At 32.7% G+C, this 26385-nt stretch overlaps 2 protein-coding genes across 2 annotated transcripts in view; one reads left to right on the top strand and one right to left on the bottom strand.

Moving 5' to 3' along the window:
* Positions 1-1498: 1498 nt before the first annotated feature.
* Positions 1499-20361, bottom strand: LOC127727821 (uncharacterized). Its single transcript, XM_052234936.1, has 13 exons — positions 20141-20361; positions 18970-19066; positions 17494-17527; positions 16798-16930; positions 12193-12247; positions 9428-9534; positions 8595-8677; positions 7532-7590; positions 7063-7184; positions 5977-6070; positions 4732-4843; positions 2799-2973; positions 1499-1756 (listed from the first exon to the last, which is right to left on the bottom strand). The coding sequence occupies exons 1-13, from the start codon at positions 20288-20290 to the stop codon at positions 1499-1501; spliced, it is 1479 nt and encodes a 492-aa protein (XP_052090896.1). The 5' UTR covers positions 20291-20361.
* Positions 20362-25167: 4806 nt separating this feature from the next.
* LOC127731085 (uncharacterized) overlaps positions 25168-26385 on the top strand; it is a 124627-nt gene continuing 123409 nt past the window's right edge. The window contains exon 1 of the mRNA XM_052239944.1: positions 25168-25245. Within this exon, the coding sequence (XP_052095904.1) occupies positions 25222-25245 (24 nt within the window). The 5' untranslated portion in view covers positions 25168-25221. The remainder of the gene's footprint in view (positions 25246-26385) is intronic.

Below are 26385 nucleotides of genomic sequence, written 5' to 3'. Positions count from 1 at the left end.
TAGAGCTCTGTCAGGTACCACTATCTATTATTGAGATTAGTAACAGCTAATTCCTTTTATTGAGAGGTGTAAAAACTCTGAACTCTAGATGTGTCTAGTATAGTAATGAAGCTCTGACTATACTCATACCTTTTATTGAGAGGTGTAACAACTCTGGACTTTGGGTGTGCCTGGTACATCAATAGAGCTTCATATCGGACATTTTCATCTTCATCATATAAAGCTGACTGTAACATGGCATCTGCAGCCTATTGACAAAAAAGTTTCATAATTTGTTAAAGTGGACTTCATAATTAATACTAACATAGGCTTACATTATTAATTAAAGAATCTTTGTCAGCAAGTTCATATAACCCCCCCCCCCCTATATAAAGGTGAAAAGCTTATAGGGATCTCAGTCCTCTCATTCTATGTGACCATGTATCCAAGTAAGGTTGCAACAATATGTACCTTTTAATTTAGTATCTTGAAACCTATTTTCTGCACAAGTTTATGTATATTTTTTAGAAACTGTGACAGTGACCATTGACCTGGAGAATAGCATATTTGCCAACTTAATTTGTTTTAGAATCCTTAAAATAATTTTCTTCACAAATTTCACTATGACCTTATGCATATTGTTGATACACATTTTTAAATCTTAAAGTAAACTAATAAATTCCAGTTCAATTATATTGATAGCAAAACTGAAAATCCAAATCAGTTATTCCTAATTCAGCATTTGTTAAAAGTCTAGTTGAATAGCTTTTAATAATAGAAATAAAAACATTGAAGTTACAAGCAATGCCTAAAAAAATGTTTTCAGAACACCAAAGTAAGAGCAAACTAAAGCGTATGAAGCACATGGAAAGTACCTAAAACAAGAGTTTACAAATGCAACCATTGTATGGAAATAAATTACCTCATACATGTCATATATTTTTAAGAAAAGTTAAATGATTATAAACACATGAAATCCTAGCTTACCGTTTGATGCTGGTATTTTCTCAGAGCATGCACACCAGCTCTTTTGATCCATGGTGAATTAGTAGAATTAATATGTGAAACTATTATATCATATGATATATCCATTTGAGCATTTCCTAATGTCTCTAGTAGAACAACATGGGTGTGGTCATACTTCTCCTTCTCTATATCAGTTTGAATGGCACGTTTAGATTTGTAAGTCCATGGATCTGAAACATATTAAGGAGTATCTTATTTTAACCATGTTTAACAACCTAGATACTTTAATACACTTACTTCTGCTTGATAGATGACCTTACAGGAATTTTTCTTGCAAACTTATTTCTCTCTTCCGCTCGTACAAAATTTTGAGACGTTAACAGACAGACAACTTACCCTACATACATTATATCAGCCATGGTTGGTCAACATTGGCTTTGTAGTTTCAAAAGACAAATCAAATGTGAAAAGTAAATGGACAGAAAAAGAACACCAAGTAATCGTCTAGGCAAGCTAACAAATTGATGACAGATGTAGATTTAACAGCTGACAATCAAAACATATACAACAAGTTTCTCTTTGGAAAATTGTTAATACTTTTATAAAAAAAGAAAATTTTACCATGCAGTCCTATCATACTATGAACTTTGTCTATTATATCTGTTGCCCTTTCTATCTGTCCACATTTGGCCAGCTTGTGCACAACAGAACCTAGTGCCAACAGTACTCTGTTATAGAGATCTCCAGTGTACAGATACTCAGGAAACTTATCTTTGTGGAAACACAGGTCAACCATACCATTTATTATACTCTGAAATAAATAATCATATGTTGTTTTGATATACTAGTCTGATAGTATGCATTACCTCATACTAAATAGTTCTACAATTCACATGACTTTTTCATGAAAATTTAATTTCTATGGAGGAAAGTCTGCGATACAAGTCTCATTGTAAAAATAAACTTGATGTAGAGGAAAGTAAAGCAATACAAGCCTCATTAGTAATAACTACCTCTTTAGGAGAATTGTCATATCCCGATACATGTGATACAAGCCTTATTATAAATAATTACCTCATCAGGAGAATTGTCATATCCCGATACATGTGACACAAGCCTCATTATCAATAATTACCTCATCAGGAGAACTGTCATATCCTGATACATATGACACAAGCCTCATTATAAATAAATACCTCATCAGGATAACTGTCATATCCTGATACATGTACATGCAACACAAGCCTCTGTGACACACACCTCATTATTAATAATTACCGCATCAGGAGAACTGTCATATCCTGATACACGTGACACAAGCCTCATTATCAATAATTACCTCATCAGGAGAACTGTCATATCCTGATACATGTGACACAAGCCTCATTATAAACAATTATCTCACTGTCATATCCTGATACATGTGACACAAGCCTCATTATAAATAATTACCTCACTGTCATATCCTGATACATGGGACACAAGCCTCATTATTAATAATTACCTCATCAGGAGAACTGTCATATCCTGATACATGTGACACAAGCCTCATTATAAATAATTAGCTAACTGTCATATCCTGATACATGTGACACAAGCCTCATTATTAATAATTACCTCATCAGGACTGGAGAATTGTCATATCCTGATACATGTGACACAAGCCTCATTATAAATAATTAGCTCACTGTCATATCCTGATACATGTGACACAAGCCTCATTATTAATAATTACCTCATCAGGACTGGAGAATTGTCATATCCTGATACATGTGACACAAGCCTCATTATAAATAATTACCTCACTATCATATCCTGATACATGTGACACAAGCCTCATTATTAATAATTACCTCATCAGGAGAACTGTCATATCCTGATACATGTGACACAAGCCTCATTATGAAGTTCTCCTGCGGTTTAGGATTTCTGATGATCATGTTTGTCAGCAGTCCCTGCACATGGTCGTTTGAAAGAACTGCAAATGCATCTATCATTATCTCTATACTTTCCTTGTTTTTTTTGGAGCTAAAACAAAAGTACACCAACAATATAAAACTGAAGACAGTTTCTCTATAACCAAAAACTTATAAGAATTAAGAATAATACTTTCATAGTATTGTAAATAAACATCAGTTTCTAGTATCTTACTATTCCTGTATTAACTCTTTGGTACATAATAAAGTTGATTTTAGCATTTATTGAGAAGGCAATCAAACCTTTTCCCAGATTTGGTTGTATTTAGAGTTATCTGTATATTCAGCCTGTGGAATTAGGTTATTAGATAACGGTTATACAACTGAAGCTTTAGTTAACATTGTCATTCCATATTACTTGTTGATTGTATATTATGTATGTGCGTCTCTATGTTAGAACTAAAGGTCAGTGATCGGGAAGGACGTGCGCCTTGCGCCAATTGCTCTTATCGACCAGAAATGGCGCATAGAGTGACAAATGTAAGCGCCCGCGTGGCGCATGATATTTTTCACTTCCTTTTGAAACGTTGAGATATCGTCAAATGGATTTCCGATCGTATTTCGTGCCGCCATGTGTGAGTACACAACTGTGTAGTGTTTACTCCAATGATAGGAGCACCTATATATTTTTGGGACGTCTCGGGTGTTTTCCTATGGTAATAATAGCAACATGCGGTATGACTGATTACCCACAAAACGTAATTAACCATCATTCATGATATAATTTTTTATAAACAACTTTAAATTTGTGAAAATTGGCTAGTACAGGCGAGAATTCTTCTCTAATTATAATCTTTTAAGTAAGCTTGCTATTATTTCAATTGAAAAACCCAAAAGCCTTTTTATGAATAGTATAGTATTTGTCTCCATAAAAGGGGCTTAACTGTCCTTGTCAATTTTTTTGGTCTTTGGCTCGTTTTGACATTTTGTAAACATGCCTTCAGCGAATTGTTGTTGAGTCTTATCAATTAACGTTGCTCTCTACTGTTATTCTTGTCATCGTGATGAAGTAATAATAATACAAGTGCAGAGGAAATACCAGAAACGTCCTCTAATACGGAACGTCTGGAATAAGTATGGTATCGACGAAGACCCAAATTTAATGTAAAAAAAACATGAACATGAACAAGGGAACAGAACAAGTTTTAACATTGTAAATAAAGGTTATCGTAAATATTGCCCGGTTTGGAAGAAGTTATTGTATATTCTTGAAATTGAAATTACAAAATTACAGGAACAATATCCATGATATTAATTAGAATCATACTTGTAAGTACAGTGAAATATACACTTTTTTTAAATTTTTTTTTTATTGTAAACGAATGGCCCACTCATTTGACAACATGGCCCATTAATTCTAAAAATGGCCCATTGAATTTATTTTTGGGGGGCCCTGGGCCCATAGAGAAAAAATCCTTCCAGATCACTGAAGGTGTATGTTTGATTATTTTATATCAAAATTAAAAGTGTATGCTCTGATGATAATTCCTGTATTCATGAAGTGACTGAAAACAGAATTCAGAATATTGAAGATAAAATAAAAAACAAACAGATATTTTAAGCATAAAAGATGCTTTAAAAATTTAAAATACTAAGGTACAACCAAACTGTTTGACATTAAATGGTAAATATTTTTATGTTGTTATGTATGAATGACTTACACAGGTTTTAGTTCAATAGAGGATCCCCTAGATAAGTTTGAATGACTTACACAGGTTTTAGAACAATAAAGTATCCCTTAGCTATGTTTGAATGACTTACACAGGTTTGAGTACAGTAAGTATCCCTTAGCTATATTTGATTGACTTACACAGGTTTAAGTACAATAAAGTATCCCTTAGCTATGTTATCAAGTTCTTCATTAGGTAGACTTCCTGTAGCTTCCACCAATTCGTGAAAACATGTTAAAACTTTTCTTGATCCTGAAATTAAAATGCATTTAATTTAGTTCTCACTAGTGTTATTGCTCGTCATAAATTATCATGTCAACTATTATGCCTGGTAACTTTTGTATACTTTATATACAGGACCAAAGCCATAAGATCATATGAAAAATTTAAGGTTCTTAAGCAATTTCTCATCAGGATGGATGACTTATTTCTATTTCTATATGTTGCATTCAAGTTTTTTTTGTTTCATTGTTTGTTTCAATGAGTGTTTTTTTCTCTCAATGAGATAAATTGTATAAAAATTCATAAAACATATGATTTAAACAGAAAGAAATGAATAAACAAAAAATATAAATGAATTGTTTATCAAAATTTGAACTGGCATTTCTTATTGCATTAATTGACATTAAGTAGAAATGAAAAATCCTTGAATAACTGGAAATCAGTAATCTTATACAACTAACCTTGCTCTGGTTCATCTCTTATACAACACATGGTTCATCTCTTATACAATCCACATTGATCCCATATAACTAACCTTGCTCTGGTTCATCTCTTATACAATCCACAGTGATCACATATAACTAACCTTGCTCTGGTTCATCTCTTATACAATCCACAGTGATCCCATATAACTAACCTTGCTCTGGTTCATCTCTTATACAATCCACAGTGATCCCATATAACTAACCTTGCTCTGGTTCATCTCTTATACAATCCACAGTGATCCCATATAACTAACCTTGCTCTGGTTCATCTCTTATTCAATCCACAGTGATCCCATATGACTTACCTTGCTCTGGTTCATCTCTTATTCAATCCACAGTGATCCCATGTAACTAACCTTGCTCTGGTTCATCTCTTATACAATCCACAGTGATCCCATATAACTAACCTTGCTCTGGTTCATCTCTTATTCAATCCACAGTGATCCCATATGACTAACCTTGCTCTGGTTCATCTCTTATACAATCCACATTGATCGATCCCATGTAACTAACCTTGCTCTGGTACATCTCTTATACAATCCACAGTGATCAATCCCATATAACTAACCTTGCTCTGGTTCATCTCTTATACAATCCACAGTGATCGATCCCATATAACTAACCTTGCTCTGGTTCATCTCTTATACAATCCACAGTGATCGATCCCATATAACTAACCTTGCTCTGGTTCATCTCTTATACAATCCACACTGTCTTTGATGATTTCTTTTAACTCCTTAATAGTCTTATCAGAATGAGCTGTCTTGTTGTACTAGTAAAACATAGACATAGATTATACAAGAAGTCAAATGCTTCACCTGCTTTACTGATCATGATAAATTTTTTTCACTTTTGGTATTTAGCTGAATTTTGTCTCTGAATGACCTTAGATCTGTTCCGAGTAACCTTCTGATGTCAAGCAACAATCACTTTTTAATTGTGACGTCAAAATAAATTGTGATGTCAAATTTTACGAGAACTTGTGTGATTTTACGTAATGGAAGACAAATTTGCATACAAGTGTAAATACGTCTATTGAATTCAATGCATATGGTATACTACAAGTATCACATGACCTTAACATTATCGACAATCCATATAAATGAGTTAAAAGTTAGAGACATGTTCTCTTTACAATCATTCCATACACCAAATATTGTTGACTTATTGCTAATAGTATCTGAGAAACCAACCTAACCACAAAAACTTTATGTTGTTCAATGAACAATGAAGATGACTTTAGGGTCAGACGGATTCTGCCAGTACACCTTGCGACCTTCCCATAAACCAGATAAAGTTAACATATTGCTTATAGTAAGAGGAAATCTTAGAAGATGAATGATAAATCTGAAAATGCATCACACAGAATAGCATGCTCACATGAGACTGGATATCAAATTTCAGGGAAGTTCTGATTTGTAATTCTTGAGAAAAATATAACGGATATTTCTTACATGGCCATTATGTGTAAGAAAATATAAGCATTGAACCAAAAGGAAGTGGATAAAAGATGTTATTACACAGTAAAGCAGGCTAACATGAAGCAGTTAGCAGTTTACAATATTTCTGAGCTGGTGTATACAAATAATTTTTCTAACATCTTGAAATGTTCCTTTTGCCATTTTTTAAGTGACATCATTGTTAAACTACAACATCATGTCTAGACTAACCAGTATATCAATATTTTCTTAAAGCCCATCTTTTGAGGTTAAAAAATCAATGGAAGAAATGTTAATTGTTCAAAATAACATGAATAATATTTACAGTGGTTGCATGTAGACTGGCATTCACAACTTTTTCTGATGGTCTGAATTCAATTTCTTTCACTGTCTGTCTTGTAAGAAATTTCAATTCACCATGATTTGTAGCCGACATTGTTGGATAATCTAACAATGAAAGTAGACAAGAGTGTTACCTTACTTCTGAAAACTTACATATTTTTCACAAGCTATTTATTTTTGTGACATTGTAAAGTACAAAAAAATTGAATATAAATCATTGCAAAGTTGTAAAATTTGGATTCTCTCTTAAATAAATACACCCAGAAATTGAAAAGAAATAATGTCATTATGCTGTACTGGAAAATTGTAAATGATCCATATTCTGTAATCTATCAGACAATTGTCCAGAATATGCATGAAATATTGGATGTTAAGCAAATCAATCAATCAGCTTATAAAATTGAGAACTCTTTATTTTTATTGGAACTTTAGGATAACTGATGTTGACTTACCCATGGAATTGAAGTCATTAACAGCCTTATACTTTCTCATGTTGTGGTATGGATCAAAGCTGGAAAATATATTTGGCATATCAGAAGTATAGACCTCAGATCACTTATTCTTACAGTTTTCTGAACAAAATATTCTAAAATCTTGCATCACTTGATTCTTTTTTTGGAAATTAAATCTGGTTATAAGTATGAAGCTTGAAATATGAAGTCACTGAAGAAAAAAGTGGGCAATCAAAACCTTTAAGTCATAAAAAATAGACATTACCCTGTCAAAAGCTAAATAATGAAAAGACAAACAACGATCCAAAAAGCACTACATAAAAACTTAAGATTAAGAAACACTAACTTAAGTTTCAACGATCCAAAAAGCACTACATAAAAACTTAAGATTAAGAAACACTAACTTAAGTTCCAACGATCCAAAAAGCACTACATAAAAACTTAAGATTATGAAACACTAACTTAAGTTCCATCGATCCAAAAAGCACTACATAAAAACTTAAGATAAAGAAACACTAACTTAAGTTCCAACGATCCAAAAAGCACTACATAAAAACTTAAGATTATGAAACACTAACTTTGGTTTTTCTCAACATTTGAATAGAAGTCTGAATAAAAAAGATAACGACTGAACAGATGAGGATAGATTTATCAAAACTTCCAAGATAACTTTAGGATAATTACAACAAATCTGGTGAAATTATTTTACACTTTCCTTGGTATTTTTTTAAGGTTCATAAGAACAGAAATATGTGGGTCTGTTTTGTTATGAACTGTTAGTTTTCATGTGTGAATTGCTTCACATTTTGTCATGTCAGGGCCTTTTATGGCTGAATATACGGTATGGGTTTGCTCATTGTTAACGGCCATATGGTGACCTTTAGTTGCCTACATACATGTCATTAGGACTATGCAGATGGATAGTTGGCTCATTGACGAATATACCATATAGATCTCCTAATTGTTGTATATAGGATATTTTTGGTTTGGTTTAAAATATTCATTAAAACATAAAGAACAATAAAGTAATCTAAAAAGTGTCCATAATATTAAATATACATACTCTGGTGAAATTTGAGGTGATGAAAAATCCTCTTCAACAAGTACTCTGTGAATGGTTCCTAGGTCATGATCAAAATGCAAAGTCTAAAAACAATACAATTGACTTTTTAATTGATAAAATAATAAGAGCATCAATATAAATAAAATCTTCAAGTCACAAGAATCAAATTGAAATCTAAGTCCTTGGCCATCATACCTCATCAATATGATCCATCATAGCTATCAATAATTAGTGAATTAATCACAAAAAAAATAAATTATGTCGGTTAGGTGCTTAAAATACTCAACTGATGAATGATCCAATAAATTAACCAATAAATCATTGATTGATTGATGTTTTATACCACTTTTCGACACTCTTAGATACATCATGGTGGCAAGCCCAAGTACAAGGAGAGAACAACAAAAAAAGAACAAAACATGATATACCCTTGTAACCTTTTCTATGTAAAACTGGTATCTGCAATCAAGATTCCATTAGAACAATGTTTTCTTATTTCTCTATAAAACAATCACAAAAATATCGACAAATAACTTTTCAAAACTGATTGTAAACATAATAAATGGGGATGTGGGTTGTCTTTCAATGAGACAGCAACCCAATAACAAAATTAACATCTAGAGGGCAACAGTCTTCAACAAAATGTCAAGCTTGAACTCATCAGGAGGATTTATCAGATGTGATTAATTATAGAGTAACACAGGTTGGCATGAAGTTTTTCTACAGTAACCTGTTACTCCTATCTTGATAGCTACATATAAATATATATATAGGTGAATGTACTTTTATGTACCTCCTGTTATATGAATACAACAATACGAGGGGTAATTTACCTTCATGTGACTTCCTTTTGCATTTGGTATTGGAGTACTTTGTCTTGTCTTCTTAAATTCAATACCAGTAGGTGTCCTGACAACTGAATATGTAGCATTATGATGCCCTGAAAAAGCCAGTCACTCAAAGTACAAACAAGATTTACAGATTAAGCTTGAAATTTCATTCAGTTATTACTGAAGTTACCCTGGAAAAAAGGTTTACTTCTATCATTAAGATAGAGAGAAGAGAACGTAGGTTGTTCAAGGCTTATACATGTAGCTGATGGAATTACATCTTACAAAGAATACCCGAATCATTTGCCCTGGGCCAAAATTAAAATTAAGTTTGTTTCCCCACACCCCGACCGACTGAAAAAATATCCGCCGACTCAAAAAAAATTTTTGTGTTTCTCTACATTTTTTTTTTTTTTTACCAAAACGGAAAGTTGGAGATTGTACACGAACTTGTTCCGTATCTATCAAATATTTCAACATGGCCGAAAGAATCGGCATGTCAGTGTCTTGCTGATGTTCAACGGCTGTTTTGCCAGACAAGATGGGGCCGTGGGACGTCAGAGCTCGTCCCATATCAAAAAGTGGACATTTGCCTGGCCAAAATGGATGTGCTGCTTCGTTGCTTCTGGAGTTGACTGACGGCATTGGATCCATATAAATTGTCCCTCAATTTGTTACACTCTTTCAAAGTGAAAGTTAAAAGGCCGGAATCGATGGGTCACTGTGAAAACTGTCCAAATACAATGTATGGAAAATAAAGGGTAGCAGGTAGATGAAACTTACATAAATAAAGAGATAAATGAAAAATTAACAAATTGAGGCCCAATTTATATGGATCCAATGGAATCAGTCAGCTCCAGAAGCAACGAAGCATAGCATCCATTTTGGCCGTTGGACATCGAAGTAATCTCGGACAAAACAACCAAATGCCTTTCAAATCCTTATGTCTCAGAATACTGTACAGAAGTCAACCAAAACAAAGATGAAACATCAGCTTCCAGATATAATGATATAATCTTTAAAAAAACATTTGTCACATTGAATAAAAATTGAGGCATATATTTTTTTCTGCAAATAATATGTTCCTTTAGGATTAGGGGAACCTGCCAAATTCTTTGTCAGAACATAAAATTCTGGTATCATTTCTATCTGTACGATTCTGTCCCTCACCTGTTTTTGAATTTTTGTTTATATAAACCTCATGTTGGAACGTGCACTCAATGAAGGGGGTTAGGAGGGGGTACCTTCCTTTCAAAATAAAAACATCATCCCATTTTCTTGTAAAATTGTATACTATAGACTTGCATCCAAATCTACATGAAATGAAACGCTTCCTGCTACATGCTTATTCCAAATTCCCATGGAATAAATGGCCATTGAATTCAGCATTCCCGATAAAGGTCCTACTGCCCCTCTTCAATGAACATACATAGTATTGAAACTTCATACACTTAATACAGATTTATAAATATATCTGGTTTAACTAAAAATTCAGCCCCATCTTAAATGGTTTATACATTTAAATGATATTTCTAAGTTTTATGTGAAGCCAAATAGACACAGTGTCATAAGAGGTGTCATTTTAAAACTTAATGTCTGAAAAAATAAATTTTATGCTGCAGGTAATGTAAATACATGTATTACATTTTACATGTACTAAAAGTCATGAATATCTAAAAAAAAATTGAAAGGGTTCACATAACAAACAAAACTCTGAGACAAAAACTGCTGAAAGGCGACATCCCCCCCCCCCCCCCCCCCCCAAAAAAAAAAAAAAAAAAAAACAAAACACCTACCTACCCACTTTGAAAAATGTGGGTAGGGGTGTGGGGAAACAAACAATTTTTTAAGGATGGCCCTACACATGGGTTATTTCCTGCCAAGTTATCAAACATATATTGTGTGTGCCCCCTGGTTGTCTTATTGTTTTTATTCTGCAATCAGTACAGATAACAGGTACACAAAAAATTTTTTGCTTTATATATACGTGTACAAATAAAGTCTCTAGTTACCCTGCTTCCATGTTTAGCAATTAAGCGGTATTAATGTGAATATTTCTTTTTTGCGTAACAGTTCATTTCATGGTCCTCTTCGTGGTCCATGTTTAAACTATCTAGATTTCTTTAAAAAATCAGAGACAACTATTTTGATTTAAACAACTAAAGCTTCAAGTGCTGGAAGTAAGTTGCAGGATAAAAACAATATATGTACATAGTCGGAAAATATAAACTGTCTTTGTACTTGCTACGATACAGGACTAGGAGAAGAGCTCAACAAGCCTTGCTTTTTCTTCCGGATTCGTAACCAGGTACAAATAATTTTATATTTTTCGAAAATGTACATTTATTGTATATATGTATTGTTATTGCACAGTTCAGTGTGATTGTTAGGCTAATTATGACAGGATATGTTTGATCTGTTTGCCAGATTTATTTTATTTATATTATTCCATGGGTTTGTTCTTCAATTCACAGTTATGGCATGGTGGCAGATCGTCAGTTTCCAAAGAAGTCTGCTCAAACTCGTCCTAGGAGCAGTCTAACTTGCAATGAGATGAGAGATTTTGCTCTATGCTGAAGGCCTCGCTGTGAATTTGAGGTGAAGAACAGCAATAAAAGCTCTGTTCCTTTTCTTTTTGTTTTTTGCTGTGCATGTATTGATCTTGTTTAACTCAATATCTAACTCTACATTACCCTAAAAGGAAAATATTTTAATGATCTTCCCATTTGGTGTAGTTTCAACCAACTTAGATAATTGTATAGCATTACCTTCATTTCCAAACTCTTCTGTTTTGTAACTCCATTCAGTGCTGGATTGTTCATTCTTAAAAATAAAATGTATAAAAATAAATCTGATTCTAATACTTTTAAAAGCTTAAGTATTTCTATTCTTTGTGATAGGCCACGGATTATAATACATTCTAGTATAACATTCTACAAATATATTGTTTGTCACCAGATTGGTAACATCATGATTTGTTTAGGCTGTTCAAATCATACTCCCAACTCGTTTGCTTTTTATGAATGAGTTACCCCAGGAAACAGTGTAAATGACCTCATTGAACAATCAATTCTAATCGCAACATCAGAATCAAAGCATTCTATTGGAAAATCCACGAAAATGAAAGTTGTCAAAACATAGAAACATAAACAAACAATGTAAAAGTAAACTCTTAAATAAAAGTATTATTTCTTGAATAATTTCAGTAATATCAAGTAAGTAATTATACAAATGAAATTGATATAGGTCTAAAATATTTATTTGTGTTTTGAAAACACAAAAAATACTTGTTGGAAGCAATACACATCCAACCTTCTGCATTGGACAGTGTAACAAACATCAATTCCTTCTTTTCCGACAGAAACATATATTTAAATTATTACATTTAAATTATTACATTTTCATAATTATTTAACTGCATCCAAATTTTTCTAAGTATGTTATTATAAATCGCTTAAGCATGTCACTAATTCAGTTTTCTTCATCTTTTATGTCAATATTAAAAATGTGTTTAATTACAAGAACAGCAAATATTTGCCTTCACCTTGAGCCTTTTGATAAAAAAATTGATGTCTTTTGTTTATTAGAATATAAATAATTGAAACTATGGAAGATTTGGCCCCATCAAACTTTTCTAAAACTTCTACTTTCATAGATATAGCTAATCCCTTGCTTTGCTGTGGACAAACCCTAACTAAATGCTCTAAAGAGCCTGTGTCTCTCATATAGGTCTATGTACATTGTAGACTAGAATAGATTTCATGACAAAAATCTTTTTTTTTGTCGATCTTGTATTGCTGATCATTTTTCTGTTTACAGTGTCTCTCTATCTTCTTCTTCAGTTGTTGGCCAAAACACAAAAAAGGGAAACAAAATATTTTGTTTAAGGGTAATCACTCCTATAAATTTTTTGATGTGTTTGAGCTTTTGATTTTGCCATTCGATTAGGGACTTCCCGTTTTGAATTTTTCTCTGAGTTCGGTATTTTTGTTATTTTACTTCTGACTATTTCAGCAAAATTTATCTTATTTGTAGATCTTGTCTTTCTGATCATTTTTGCTTATTTAAGTTTCTATCTATTTATTATAATTTTTCGGATATTAGGAAAAAATGCCAAAACTTGATAAAAATCTTCATTACAGGGCAATAACTCCAATCAGGAGTCTTCTGATGATTTTACCAATGGTAATCTTGTCTTGCTGATAATTTTTGCCATTTTAAATTCACTCTTTCTATTAAATACTATTTTAAGAAAATAGGCAAAAAATGAAAAATTTGATAAAATTCATCATTGAAGGAAAATCCCTCCTATAATAAGTCGTCTGACAGTTTTCATGTAATTAGACAATGGGTAGATCTTATCATTTCGCACATTTCTGACCCTCTCAGATTTTCTCTATTTGTAGCGGTTTTCTAGATAAAATTTCAAGTTTTACACCTATGTTCCATTTTTTGCCATGTCGGCCATATTTGTTGGAAGACAGGGTCATGGGACACACATTTTAAACAAGATATCCCTAAATGATGATTGTGGCGTCAAGTTTAGTTAAATTTGGCCATGTAGTTTCAGAATAGAAGATTTTTGTAAAAGTTAACAATGACGGACAACAGATGGAGGACAGACGCCAAGTGATGAGAAAAGCCACCCTCAGAAATAACTTGTCTGATTTCCAATGTCTTTCATAACACAACTGACATTGCAAGGTAATATACACCAAATTCTCCAGTTGTTATTTTATGAATGAGTTATACATGTTGTCCCAGGGTCAATCGACATAATCGACGTCATCGAACAATAGGTTCTTACTGTGACCAGTCAGGGGAATTACTTAAATGAGTGATTAAGAAATCACTGAATCAAGTAACATTTGGTCCAGAAATGTAAGTAAGAGTTGTCTTTCTTTGATAATCACCTATTTAAGTACATGTAGTACAAATAAATCACTAGACTTAGTGATTTAAATTTGTTGTTGCTTTAAATATATAATACTAATGATCCATGGACTGATTATGTTGCTAAAATTATCAGAATCAACATCTGTGTTTATAGGATGACTGGTCATGTCAGGTGATGACCTTGTACAAAATGTTGTACTGAATCTTGGATAATGACATGAAAATCACTTGTTTAAGTATCATACCTCTAGTTTCTTCAAAAAATCACTTCTTTAAGTATTATTAATCTAATTACCCCCACTAATTTCAACACCTTGAACAGTGAAATTTTGGTCACGAACAGTAAAATTTTATTACATAATCTGTAAGATGAAACCTTGAATTTTACAGGAAAAATACTCCCACTGCTGGGGAAAATCTGTTAAGAAAGTATTAGATCAGTATGTAAAGCTTCATTATAGCATTTTTTTCAACAAATATAGAATTCAAAGATGAACGATTGCATCAAAGGCAAAAGCCTTGCTACTTGAAAGAAGCAAAAGGTTAATTTTTTTCAATTTTACTAATAATTAGATATAATCTAAACCTGTATGTTAAAAATTTTGGTAAAACTACAAAATCACAGAATTTCTAATTTGCTACTTAAATAAGTGATTAATAAATCACTTATTACAGTAATTCCCCTGACTGGTGACGAAATAACATAAGCATTGTGACATAGAAAATAAACGGGAAAGAGCACAAATACGGTGCAGTCCGGTGTATCGGCACATCTGAGTCTTTTGGCTTCACGTTGGTATTCTCATAAAAACAATAATTGGATAATATTGTGTGAACAAATTGAATTCATGACATACTTTAATTTCATGAAATCTTCTTTGTGTATAGTTTCACACTTAGGGTTTTGTGTAATGTGTGTCCAAAATTAGGGAAACCCCTGTTTTGACAATTCTTCAAATGTCTGGTGATTTCGTGCATGCCTTCTAAAAATAGCTTATTCTGAATACAGGAAAAAATTTATAATAAGACATATAGGTAAGTTTGAACCAAACAAGATATGCAGAGCAAAATTTATTTCATTTTGATAAAAATTTGACTTAATTCAAAAACAATTTTATCTGATGATGTCATTTTTTTTTATGGAAAATGGCTAAATATGGTTAACCATGGGATTGCATGAAAACTAATCAATTTTAATCTTTTTTTGTTCCTTCAGAAGACTAAAACAATAGTCTGTTTGCCAATTTCCATAATTGACCCTGTAATTAGAGATCCCTTTTTTAGTTGTCTCCCCTAGGAGGGACATAAATTTTAATTGACAATGGAGAGCTAGCAATAAGAGCAAATGTATCTGTGCATAACCTTTAAGCTTTTTAAATCTTTTAATTACATTCATGTTGTTGTTAATTTAAATACTTGTGATATCAAAAGTATTTTTTCACTATAAAGTTGATAAAACACCGATATATCACTTTCAACTGATCATGCTTTGCTTGGGCAAAAGCCCTTTTTTTCCAGTAAAGACCTTATCATTTTTTCATTGTTTTTGGAAATCTGTGCCTCTTGAACAATTGACTTCTTACAACAATCACTTTTCCATTGAAGCGTCAGATATTTTCTATTGTGACGTGAAAATTTTACCGGAACATTTATGATGTCCAGTAATGGCCGACAAATAAGATGTATTATGTATAGAACCAGTCTAGATAGACAAATGGAATTTGTTTTAAAAGTATTTAATAACGGAATCAAATCGGTAATTGGAAAATTGACTATACAAGAACGATTCTATTTGTGTTACATTACGGATATAACGAAATCAGGTGATGCGCGATATCACCGGTCGCGCGGACACGGGGGATTCCACTGTATTCGAAAGTCGTGCACCCTATGTTCATGTTGAATCTTCTGAAGAGATCAATATGAAAGTATACGTTGGGGATCCACCTTTTCAAAATTATCTGTCTGTACAATGTTTCCCTAAGGAAATATTCCTATTTTTTCTGTTGAATTTTTCTGTCGGCTGCAACTGATCTTTCATTGGGGTCGACATGTGGTGGGAAGAGAAACACGTGTGCATCATACAAAACTACTGTTATCAAGAACCAATGATACAAATCCTTTCAATAACACATTAGGTCCTAAATATGAGGGGCCTGATGGGTTATTTTCGTTCATCGTGATCGGCGCATTTTCGCTATCGTGATCCGTTTTTTTACAGATTTTTTTTTTTTTATATTTTCGTGATCCGTGATCATGGAAATTTATTTTCTGTGAATCGTGATTGACAAAAAAATCAACTCGTGAATCGTGATGAGACCCCCACCCCCATCAGGCCCCTCAAATATCACAAATTATTTACCAGAAAAGTTTAAACACAAAAAAATATTCAGAAAAAATGAAGGTAACGTTACAAAATAGTAGGAGTATCACTATATGATCCTATATGGATGCAGTTTATTTTTTTCCCCTCTTACCTCTTTGCCATAATGAAGTTTAGCTGCTAAAAGTGAAACAAAACCCTTCTTTGCCGTAAGTACATCAATATTTTCATAAACTGGATGGTACACTCGCAATATTTCTCCATGTGGTGTTATGTCGAAAGAAAACCTAGTTGAATAAAAAACTAAGTTAACAAACACAATTTCCAATATATTATATGCTTTAAATATGCTGTAGTACATTGAAACCGTTTATTTTTTTTAAGTTCGGCATACATTTTAGAAGACATCAATTTATGACGGGCATGGGCACGGGAATCAAATGAGTCAATGGCCATTTTAAGGTTGTGTGCTTTCGTGGCTTTTCTTCAATATTGTCCTCAATTTTAAGTCAGGCTGCATCTTGATTAGTGGAAAAAGACGTAAAAATAGTTAGTTTGCATTGGTAACCATATACTTATTAACTTTTTTTCTTATAATTCACTTTTATTTGTATGTTTTTAAATTATCGGTTCAAATATTTGAAATATATTGTAATATGTTGAACCGCGCCACATTTGTTTTCTTCGGAATCTATAATCAAAAGAGTCTATATGCGACAAACATTGCACATTTCCATAAGAAGGACTACCATTGTTGTCACCATTTTTCCCCCTGGGAAAGGTTCGGGTATATCATGGTTTATGTGAGATACGTGTCATATTGACCAGTACATGTTAATGACTGACTTACCAGTTGGAAAAATCAAGGTCATCATTGTTATTACCTGCGAAAATAGAATAAAAAGTATATTTTATGATCGGTCAGTCATTTTCTACGCACTTGCACTTTTTCGTTTCTTTTATTACATGTCTTAATTGTACAACTTAAGCAATACTATGATACATTTTTTAATCAACAGTAAAACTTAAATCCCCCAAACACGTGTTTTGCTATGTAAAAATAAGGTTAAGTGTTAATACAGATGATTCAAAGAATTGTGTCTAAATATTTAAAAAAAACTTTTTAAAACCTAGAAACAAGTCTTTTCGTGCAAAATATATAATAACATATTGTAAAGTGTCGTGCATCTTTAATGTCTTACATTCATTTGTATTCAACTTTGAAATAAAAAAACCTCATGAATAAATTCAATAATCAACAAAATTTAAATGCGCCTTTGAATATTACCCGACAACTGAGACTACTATAATGTGTTATAGTAGTCTCAGCCGACAAAAATAAGAAAAATCCTGGCATTGTATACCATTGCAAAGGCGGAAAGGTATTGCAGTGGATGTATTGAAAAATAAAGGCTTTAAGAAATGAAGATAAATACCACAAGAGCAGGAATTACAAAAAAAGACAGAGTTATCATAACTTTAATTCGGATAGGCACTTCGGCTCTACAACTTTTGATACAAATCACCAAATGATAAAGGGTGAAAACCAAACAACAATAATACCGAATGCAGAATAAGTTTTAATTATACAGTTGAAGAATAAAGATGTTTTAGAATAATAAAAGTAAATATTGATATCCTGACTACGGACATAAGAAGACATGCAACAGACAACTATTTCCTATGAGTTTGGCCATCCCTTTGGTATCTTCCGCCTCTCTACCCGCTGGATCAATGATAAATCAGTCACAAATAGTTATCCCAAGACTAAATGAACAATTTGACATTGGGGCTGTAATATATTTGTGTGCTTAATCTTATTTCAAGAACGTAATAAATGCACTTAATGTTGAACTTTATCTGGTAAAATCGTGTATATCTGTCACTCTCAAAGTAAATATATACATGTAATAAAATAAGTTCTTATGTATTGGTCCATCAATTAAAATGTCACTGTCTTGTAACGGGATGACCATTTAATTTTCTGGGGGAGGATTTTTTTTTTGCGGATTGACTATATAAACATTTTCATAACGGGTGGCTATGCATGCTTATTTATTTCGCGAAAATTTATCTTTACTTCTGTTTCCTGCATTTTGAGTTGCAGAATATTCATTTTCCATCTGTCTTATTCAAGATTATTTATTTTTAGCTCTCATCTGTCCATGATATTCATTTTCAAAATACTCTTGGACCTCAGAAATCAAATGATCGTCCCCTAATCATTTTTAAGTTAAACAGCCAATTTGATATTTTTTTGTCGTTATGGTTAACGCAAAATCTGCAACAAATTTCTCTTTATCCTATATATACCCGGCGAACTTACGAGTTGACTTGTGTTCACCTGGCTTGAAAGAGAATGCATAAATCTTCAGAAGAATTTCCTGAAATTCATGTCCGTCTTGTATTGCTGTAAAACTGATCTGTAAGATATAGGAGAACATAGGTCTTCAACAGATGTAACCTTTGATTTTATGTTTAGGCTTTCCACTATTTCAAAGTAAACACTGTCTGATTTAAAAAAAAAATAAAAGAATGGAATAAAGGAAAAGATTAATTGATGATTGATTGTTGGTGTTTATTGCCACTTCAGCACTATTGACCATATTGTGGCAGTCAGTTTTTATTGGTGAAGGAAGCCGGATAACCCGTGGAGAATCACCGACTTTCGGCTGGAAAATAAAAGAAAACAAATCGATCTTTTGAGTTAAGTTTAAACATATTTTATTTGCTTTAATATGCAAAAGGGATGCGACACAAGTTAATCAAACTTATGCAGTCTTCTCCAATTTTCGGCTGGAAAATCATAGAAAAAAAATCGATCTTTTGAGTTAAGCAAATTGCAACTGATTTTTACAGTGTGTTCTTTTCTTGTGCTATAAACACCACAGTCCCAGGTTACGGAGAGGAGTGAGCGATCACAAACATATTTAACCCAGCCACATTTTTTATGTGCCTGTCCAAAATCAGGAGCCTGTAGTTCAAAGCATGGTTGTCGTTTGTTTATGTCTGTCATATTTGTTTATCGTAAGTTGTTTTGTTATGAATTATGCCGTTAGTTTTTTTTTTTAATTGAATTGTTTCACATTTTTATAGTATTTTTTTCTAGTTCAAGGCCATACAGTTGCTTATAACTGGTTACATCCACTTCATATGAACTTTGGTGGATAGTTGGCTCATTGGAAATCATACCACATCTTCTTATTTTTATAATATTTATATTTCAGTGATGAAGCTAGGCAACGGTAACAGGACATTCGCCCATCTTTTTTCTCTGAGTGTCATGAAGGCATTTGAAAATTTTACATAACTTCTTAATTCTTAAAGAATGCCCCCTATATATTACATTAACTTGGCACGAGAGAGAAGGAAAAGACGGTTGAAGTAAAATAAGTAATACACCGACCAAGCGCCACTCATCAAAAAAATAAAACTTTATACGTAGAAAATAAGTTAAAGTTTTAAGATAAAAAAAAAAACGTAAGTATTATACGTACCTTTGCATTTGTCTGAAACTTGTCTAGTTCTTTAATAACGGAATCCGAATTAAAATGATAAAGGTATTCATAACCACTTCGGAATTTTATAAAATTTCCTAAAGTCTGAGTGACAAATAAACAGAGGAAAATAGACCGAAAACGATCCATCGTCTCCTCTAAAAATGTCTCTAAATGATTTGGTAAGGTTCCGAGAAACTACTTATTAAGTTTAAAATAAGTACCAGGAAGGTCACTTTTGAAGTAAATGAACCATTATAAATTTATGTACTGTACCCAGACATTTAAATGTCTACACACCATATATGCAACTCTACATTTTGTACCTGTAATTGATTTCTAAAATTGTTCACTCAAACTTTTAGACTAGAATATTACCATTTTTTAAATATGCATTATGTATTTGTGTCAGTTAGACATAAAAACGTATGTTACATATAAACAGCAATCGTTCAATTAAATCAACAATTTTATAGTAAACCTGTATGTATTGTTTATGAAATTTTGTTTACATTAATATCGAATTATGACATTTTTTAATGATCAAATATTTTTTTTCAGCCCTGTGTTACAAAATATATCGATCTGTTTCGTAAATTGAGCATCAAGGGGATTCGTCCCTCTGTGTTTTTGCCAGCATGACGGGGAATATGTCGACACAGACTTTTCTATATATCGAATAAGGAAAACATTGAAATGGAGAAATTGAAAAAAAAAATCTCAATTTCACGACGACTTTAGATTTTACGCTTACAATTTTCATAATTCTTGTTACTTTTTTTAAAAGTTTTGCGCATACTTGTATGTTTTAAAATTTTTGACATATTTTGAAATGTGTGAACATACCAAAAAAATACATGTACTTCAAGTACGAAATAAAAACCCATATCATATTTTTACTTGAATAGTAATATAACATGCCTTGTACTAAGCTTACACGTTGAGTCAAATATTCAATATTATAACTCGTACGCAGGAAAACATATATATCACTCTAACCGGGCATATTATTTGTTCCTAGCGGACAAGCAAACAATACCATAAAACCAAAGCAACGACCTCCCATTTTCGGTCACGAGACAATCGATAAATGTGGTTTGGGTGTGCCGTTAGAAAAATTTTAAAACTCATAAATATCACTTTTAACTTATGCTTTGTATGAGCAGCAGTCCATTGTGTCCGGTTTAGAATCAGTCAAGAATAAGCAAAGGGAAATAACTTGAACTCAAAGTGTGTAATACCAGAAATAAATTAGTAAACAGATTGTTTTCCTAATGTTTTTATGAATAAATGTTTCATCGACCAAAACCTACATATGATATGTGTAAAAAAAAATTAAAAAAAAGAGAAACCTAGCCTTAAATCCGTCAATATCCCGAGCTTTTATTTCGATGTTTAATGGTGTTGTTTACAGATTCGGTTGTACTTAATACGGAAGTCTTTGCACTCTTAGCTGTCTCGGCCTTAAATTTCCCTTGTAGATATAGCACGGTCGTCTGAATATAAGATAATTATTTATGGTTACAGTTACAAGGCTTCCAATTGAAGTTTAACAAATAATAAGTATTTATAATATATCATTTCGAAACCTTTTAACTTGTGAGATGATTATTTGTGATTGTGCAGTTACAAGGCTTCTGTCTAAAGTTTTACCTATAACAAGTTTATGTGTAAACACATCTTTCTGTTTGTTCATTTAATGTGAATTGAGGATTTAAACGAGTCTCCTTATTTTTATATGAGACATATGAGTACATTGAAAGGTCGGGGTGGGGTTGCCTTGGGGGCAAAGTTGTGAAAGTGACAAAAAAAAACTTGTATAGCTTAATTGTTAATTGTCTAGCTTAAAGTAATTTTCCTCTATCATTTTCCATCTTTTATTTGCAATCATTTTTTTGCCCTATGCAAAAAGAAAAACCAAAACCAAAAAACAAAGGTTGGTAAGAAAGAAACGTATTTCTGACGGAATTGTTTTTGATCGATACTCCAGCAATAATAAAGACATTGCAACTGGTTGATCAATGATAATTGTGAATTTGGTTATAGACGAAATCAACATTTAAGAAATTGAGACGTAATTGTTGAAATATATTAATATTTATAATAAATAGAATTGAACCGTTGATCATTGTTGAATACACAAAGACATATATTTATCTATGAGAGTCTATAGAAACATGCAACCAGCTAATTTAATAGAAATGACCATACTGTATACCTCCTGTCTAATATGTGACACAGATCTGAATATGTGGCACACGATTGCTAAATCCGTTGTATTGCAATTGCAATCGGAAACGCTGACAAAAATCTGCTGTAGACGATAGCCAAAACTTTTTTTTATAGCAATCGGGAACACAGATCAAATTGTATTTGCCGGTAACAGGATGTGAATATAAACATATATAATAAGGTTCTACGGAAGTAGTGTTGAATTTTTTCATCATTATAGCCCCAATTTTTCCCCAACTTATCAAAAACATTTCAATAGATATAAGAAGATGTGGTATGAGTGCCAATGAGACAACTCTCCATCCAAGTCAAAATTTATAAAAGTAAACCATTATACGTCAAAGTACGGTCTTCAACTCCGCTTTGATCCCGATTGAACACTGTTTTCATTTGTACATCAGACGTGGAACTGAAATAACTTTTTTAAATGACATGATCGATCGAGTTTGAAGGTAATTTCATCTTTTGATACAGTCTAATTGGGCATATGTGATCTGATCACCGCTGTCGTTTGGTACATCGAGAACGTGAAAGAATAGGTTAAAGAGAGGCGAAAGATACCAAAGGGACATTCATTCTCTTAAGTTCAAAATAAACTGACAATGCCATGGTAAAAAAAAAGAAAACAAAATGACCAAAAGGCAAACAACAGTACACAAAACAAAACATAGAGAACCAAAGACTGATCAATACGGACCCCATCAAAAACCGGGGATAAGGGGATAATCTCAGTTGCTCCGGAAGAGTAAGTAGATTCTGCTTAAGTATAAACCCGATGATAAGTATAATTTGGTAGGTTACAGTTGGTAAAAAAGAGACGGGCTTGTGGTTACGACAATTGGAACATATCCGTCGTCATCTGTAAAGCAAATATTTTATAACTGTGAATCAACTCGTAATGGCGTCCCTAAAATTTATGAAGGGATCATTTCAACTCCATTACTTGGAACTCTTGGTTTAATAGCTTCCTTTTGCGCAGCATCCCTCTATTTAAGAAATCATGATAAGGAACACAACCCTGGAATATCGTGTCAACTGGAAGGTATGCACTCTGTGTGCAGCCTGCTGGAATATCAACTGGAAGGTATACACTCTGTGTGCAGCCTGCTGGAATATCAACTGGAAGGTATATACTCTGTGTGCAGCCTGCTGGAATATCAACTGGAAGGTATACACTCTGTGTGCAGCCTACTGGAATATCAACTGGAATGTATACACTCTGTGTGCAGCCTGCTGGAATATCAACTGGAAGGTTTACACTCTGTGTGCAGCCTGCTGGAATATCAACTGGAAGGTATACATTCTGTGTACAGCCTGCTGGAATATCAACTGGAATGTATACACTCTGTGTGCAGCCTGCTGGAATATCAACTGGAATGTATACACTCTGTGTGCAGCCTGCTGGAATATCAACTGGAATGTATACACTCTGTGTGCAGCCTGCTGGAATATCAACTGGAATGTATACACTCTGTGTGCAGCCTGCTGGAATATCAACTGGAAGGTTTACACTCTGTGTGCAGCCTGCTGGAAAATCAACTGGAAGGTATACACTCTGTGTGCAGCCTGCTGGAATATCAACTGGAATGTAAACACTCTGTGTGCAGCCTGCTGGAATATCAACTGGAAGGTATACACTCTGTGTGCAGCCTGCTGGAATGTTGTTAACAGTGGTCAAGTATTGCAATCGGAGAGTAAATGCAATTAAATGCAAATCAGCATCAAAATCTGTGAAAAATTACCAAAAGGCGTAAAAAATCTTAAAAAAATATGTTGTCAAAATGGTTCAACATTATGATTAATATCAGCACTGAGAAAAATCAAAAGACGAAAAGGTCAACGTGAATACAAATTACAAAAGGCAGATTGCTAATTAACATTTTGAATACACAAAAATGTAAAACAGGCATACAAATTTTCATAATATAAATATAATATAAATGACTAACTTACTATTCTCTGAATAGTGTCGTTCTATAATTTATTGTAGTAGCTTAACCACAAAAATCATTGATGAACGTGAAAGATCGGGAAAGGGATCATGAAAGATCAGATGCCGCTTATTTGTCTCTGCCAAAATCCTTGAAAGTGTTCAATCATTCTGTTATTATAATAATCATAACTTATCTTTGTAATTGATAAAGCAAAAGCCCACTTGACTTATGTTGGTTCACTTTTGTTGGGAAATTGGGTTATGAGGGTTTAATTCCATTTGATCTGGGGTTTTTTTAATAAGGCATGTCGACCAAATAGCCGATGATGACATATAGTAATTATTACATTTCTTAAATGAATGTCTGCATGTCCATACGTCAATACTTTTAGAACGTAAAAGAGTATTTTTTTTAAACTCACAAATTTCGATGAAAAATGATAAATGATGACTACGTAAAATATGCTATAATATGCTATTGAAAATGGATTCCGGGGAAGTGAAATTTGCAACAAGCGAAAATGGGAAAGAATGCCAAGTTATGAAGAAAAAAAAAATCAAATACACACGAAATAACTTTTTCTGAACAGGTGCAGAACATTTATGTTATGAAAATAATACTGATATCAATGGAAACAATGTAAATATACCCCCGCAGCTATCATGTTCTTTGATACAGCCACCTCTTTAAATTCCGATCATTGGAATAACAAAACAAACAAAAAAACATACACAAAACACAGCCTTGACCCTGGTTTCAGGTGAAACATTCTGTTATTCTTATGTTTGCTTTAAAACATCAGTTTAATTTATTTATCTTCCTGGTCCATTCATACAGTTTCATTATATCGAATAACAAAAATATTGGAGTGTTATGAATAAAGAAAATTTGACATCATAGCTTATTACGGTTAAAATGGGGGAAATTATCTATTCAAAGGTAAGTTCGGGAATTCATGCAATTCCAATTAAACGCTATGTCTGATTATCTGTAGCATAATGCTCAGTTTATTTCAAAACAAGTTTTTTTTTTTCTTTTTTAAAAGTATCAGTGTCTTTTATAGATTCTATATTACATATTTAAAATATATTGTATATATTTGTGTCTTTCGGAGGCTCTCAATTATCAGACATCTGCTATTGCATGGATTGCTTTCTAAAACTTTTAATACCAGTTATAAAACACTGATGAGTACATTAACTTTCCATAAAGTAAATATTGAAATTAATAATTTAGCATTCTTAATCTGCGTTGCCATTTTGAACAAAAGGATATTATTTCATTGACACATTCAGTCTTAAGTTTAACTATTCTTATTCATGCCATAAGTTCAATTATGATTCAGTGAAAATTCAGTTGTCAGTTTATCTGCAATAATGATCTATAGTTTAACCATTCTTCAGTCTTCGCAATTTAATCTTTAATTATTGCTGAAAAGGAAATGAATAGATAAATCAAAAGAGATAAGGCCATGTGCCCTCTGTCTCCCCCCTTCCCCCCTGTGTAACAGATACAATGTGCTCATTATTTGAGCTGGTCTTAATGCAATCCATTTAGACCCTTTAAGTCCCTTTTGGTCATATTGATCCTGACGACTTTAGATATTTATCATCCCTTGAATTCACATGTTTAGATATGGCGTTTCGGATAAATGTAAATCCAGGAAAGCACTTCGTTTCTATGTATGTTGGCGTTTGTTTTTGTTGCACTTCAGTGTTCCTGTTGTTCCTTTGTTTTCCTCTTATAGTTGATGTGTTTCCCTCGGTTTTAGTTTGTAACCCGGATTTGTTTTCTCTCAATCGATTTATGACTTTTGAACAGCGGTATACTACTGTTGCCTTTATTTGGACGCAAGACATTATAAGGTTTTATTTTCATTTAAAATAGTATGCATTCATCATAAATCAGTTCAAACGAAAAGTCCTTCCCATCAACATCTTTTTCACCCTATATATCATACCTGTTACCACTAACATCACTAGGTAGACAGAAGATATTAAGCAGACTGAACTAAATATGATGAAAATCTGATAATCGATTTATCGGACTGTATTGATATAGTTTGCATGATAGAAATAA

This window comes from Mytilus californianus, unplaced genomic scaffold (genome assembly GCF_021869535.1).
Source record: "Mytilus californianus isolate M0D057914Y unplaced genomic scaffold, xbMytCali1.0.p SCAF_2, whole genome shotgun sequence".
Classification (NCBI taxonomy): Eukaryota; Metazoa; Mollusca; class Bivalvia; order Mytilida; family Mytilidae; genus Mytilus; species Mytilus californianus.
Note: the sequence above shows the minus strand (reverse complement) of the source record. Positions and strands in the feature narration are given on the sequence as shown.

Bases quoted from the DNA above. Each gene is read 5' to 3' on its own strand.
- LOC127727821 (XM_052234936.1), bottom strand. From the start codon at position 20,290: ATGGATCGTTTTCGGTCTATTTTCCTCTGTTTATTTGTCACTCAGACT. The intron at 17,528-18,969 runs GTAAGTTCGCCG...CTATTTTCGCAG, and splicing joins AGGTGAACACAAGTCAACTC to GTAATAACAATGATGACCTT. The intron at 6,071-7,062 runs GTAAATATTATT...ATGTTTTACTAG, and splicing joins CCAGTCTACATGCAACCACT to TACAACAAGACAGCTCATTC.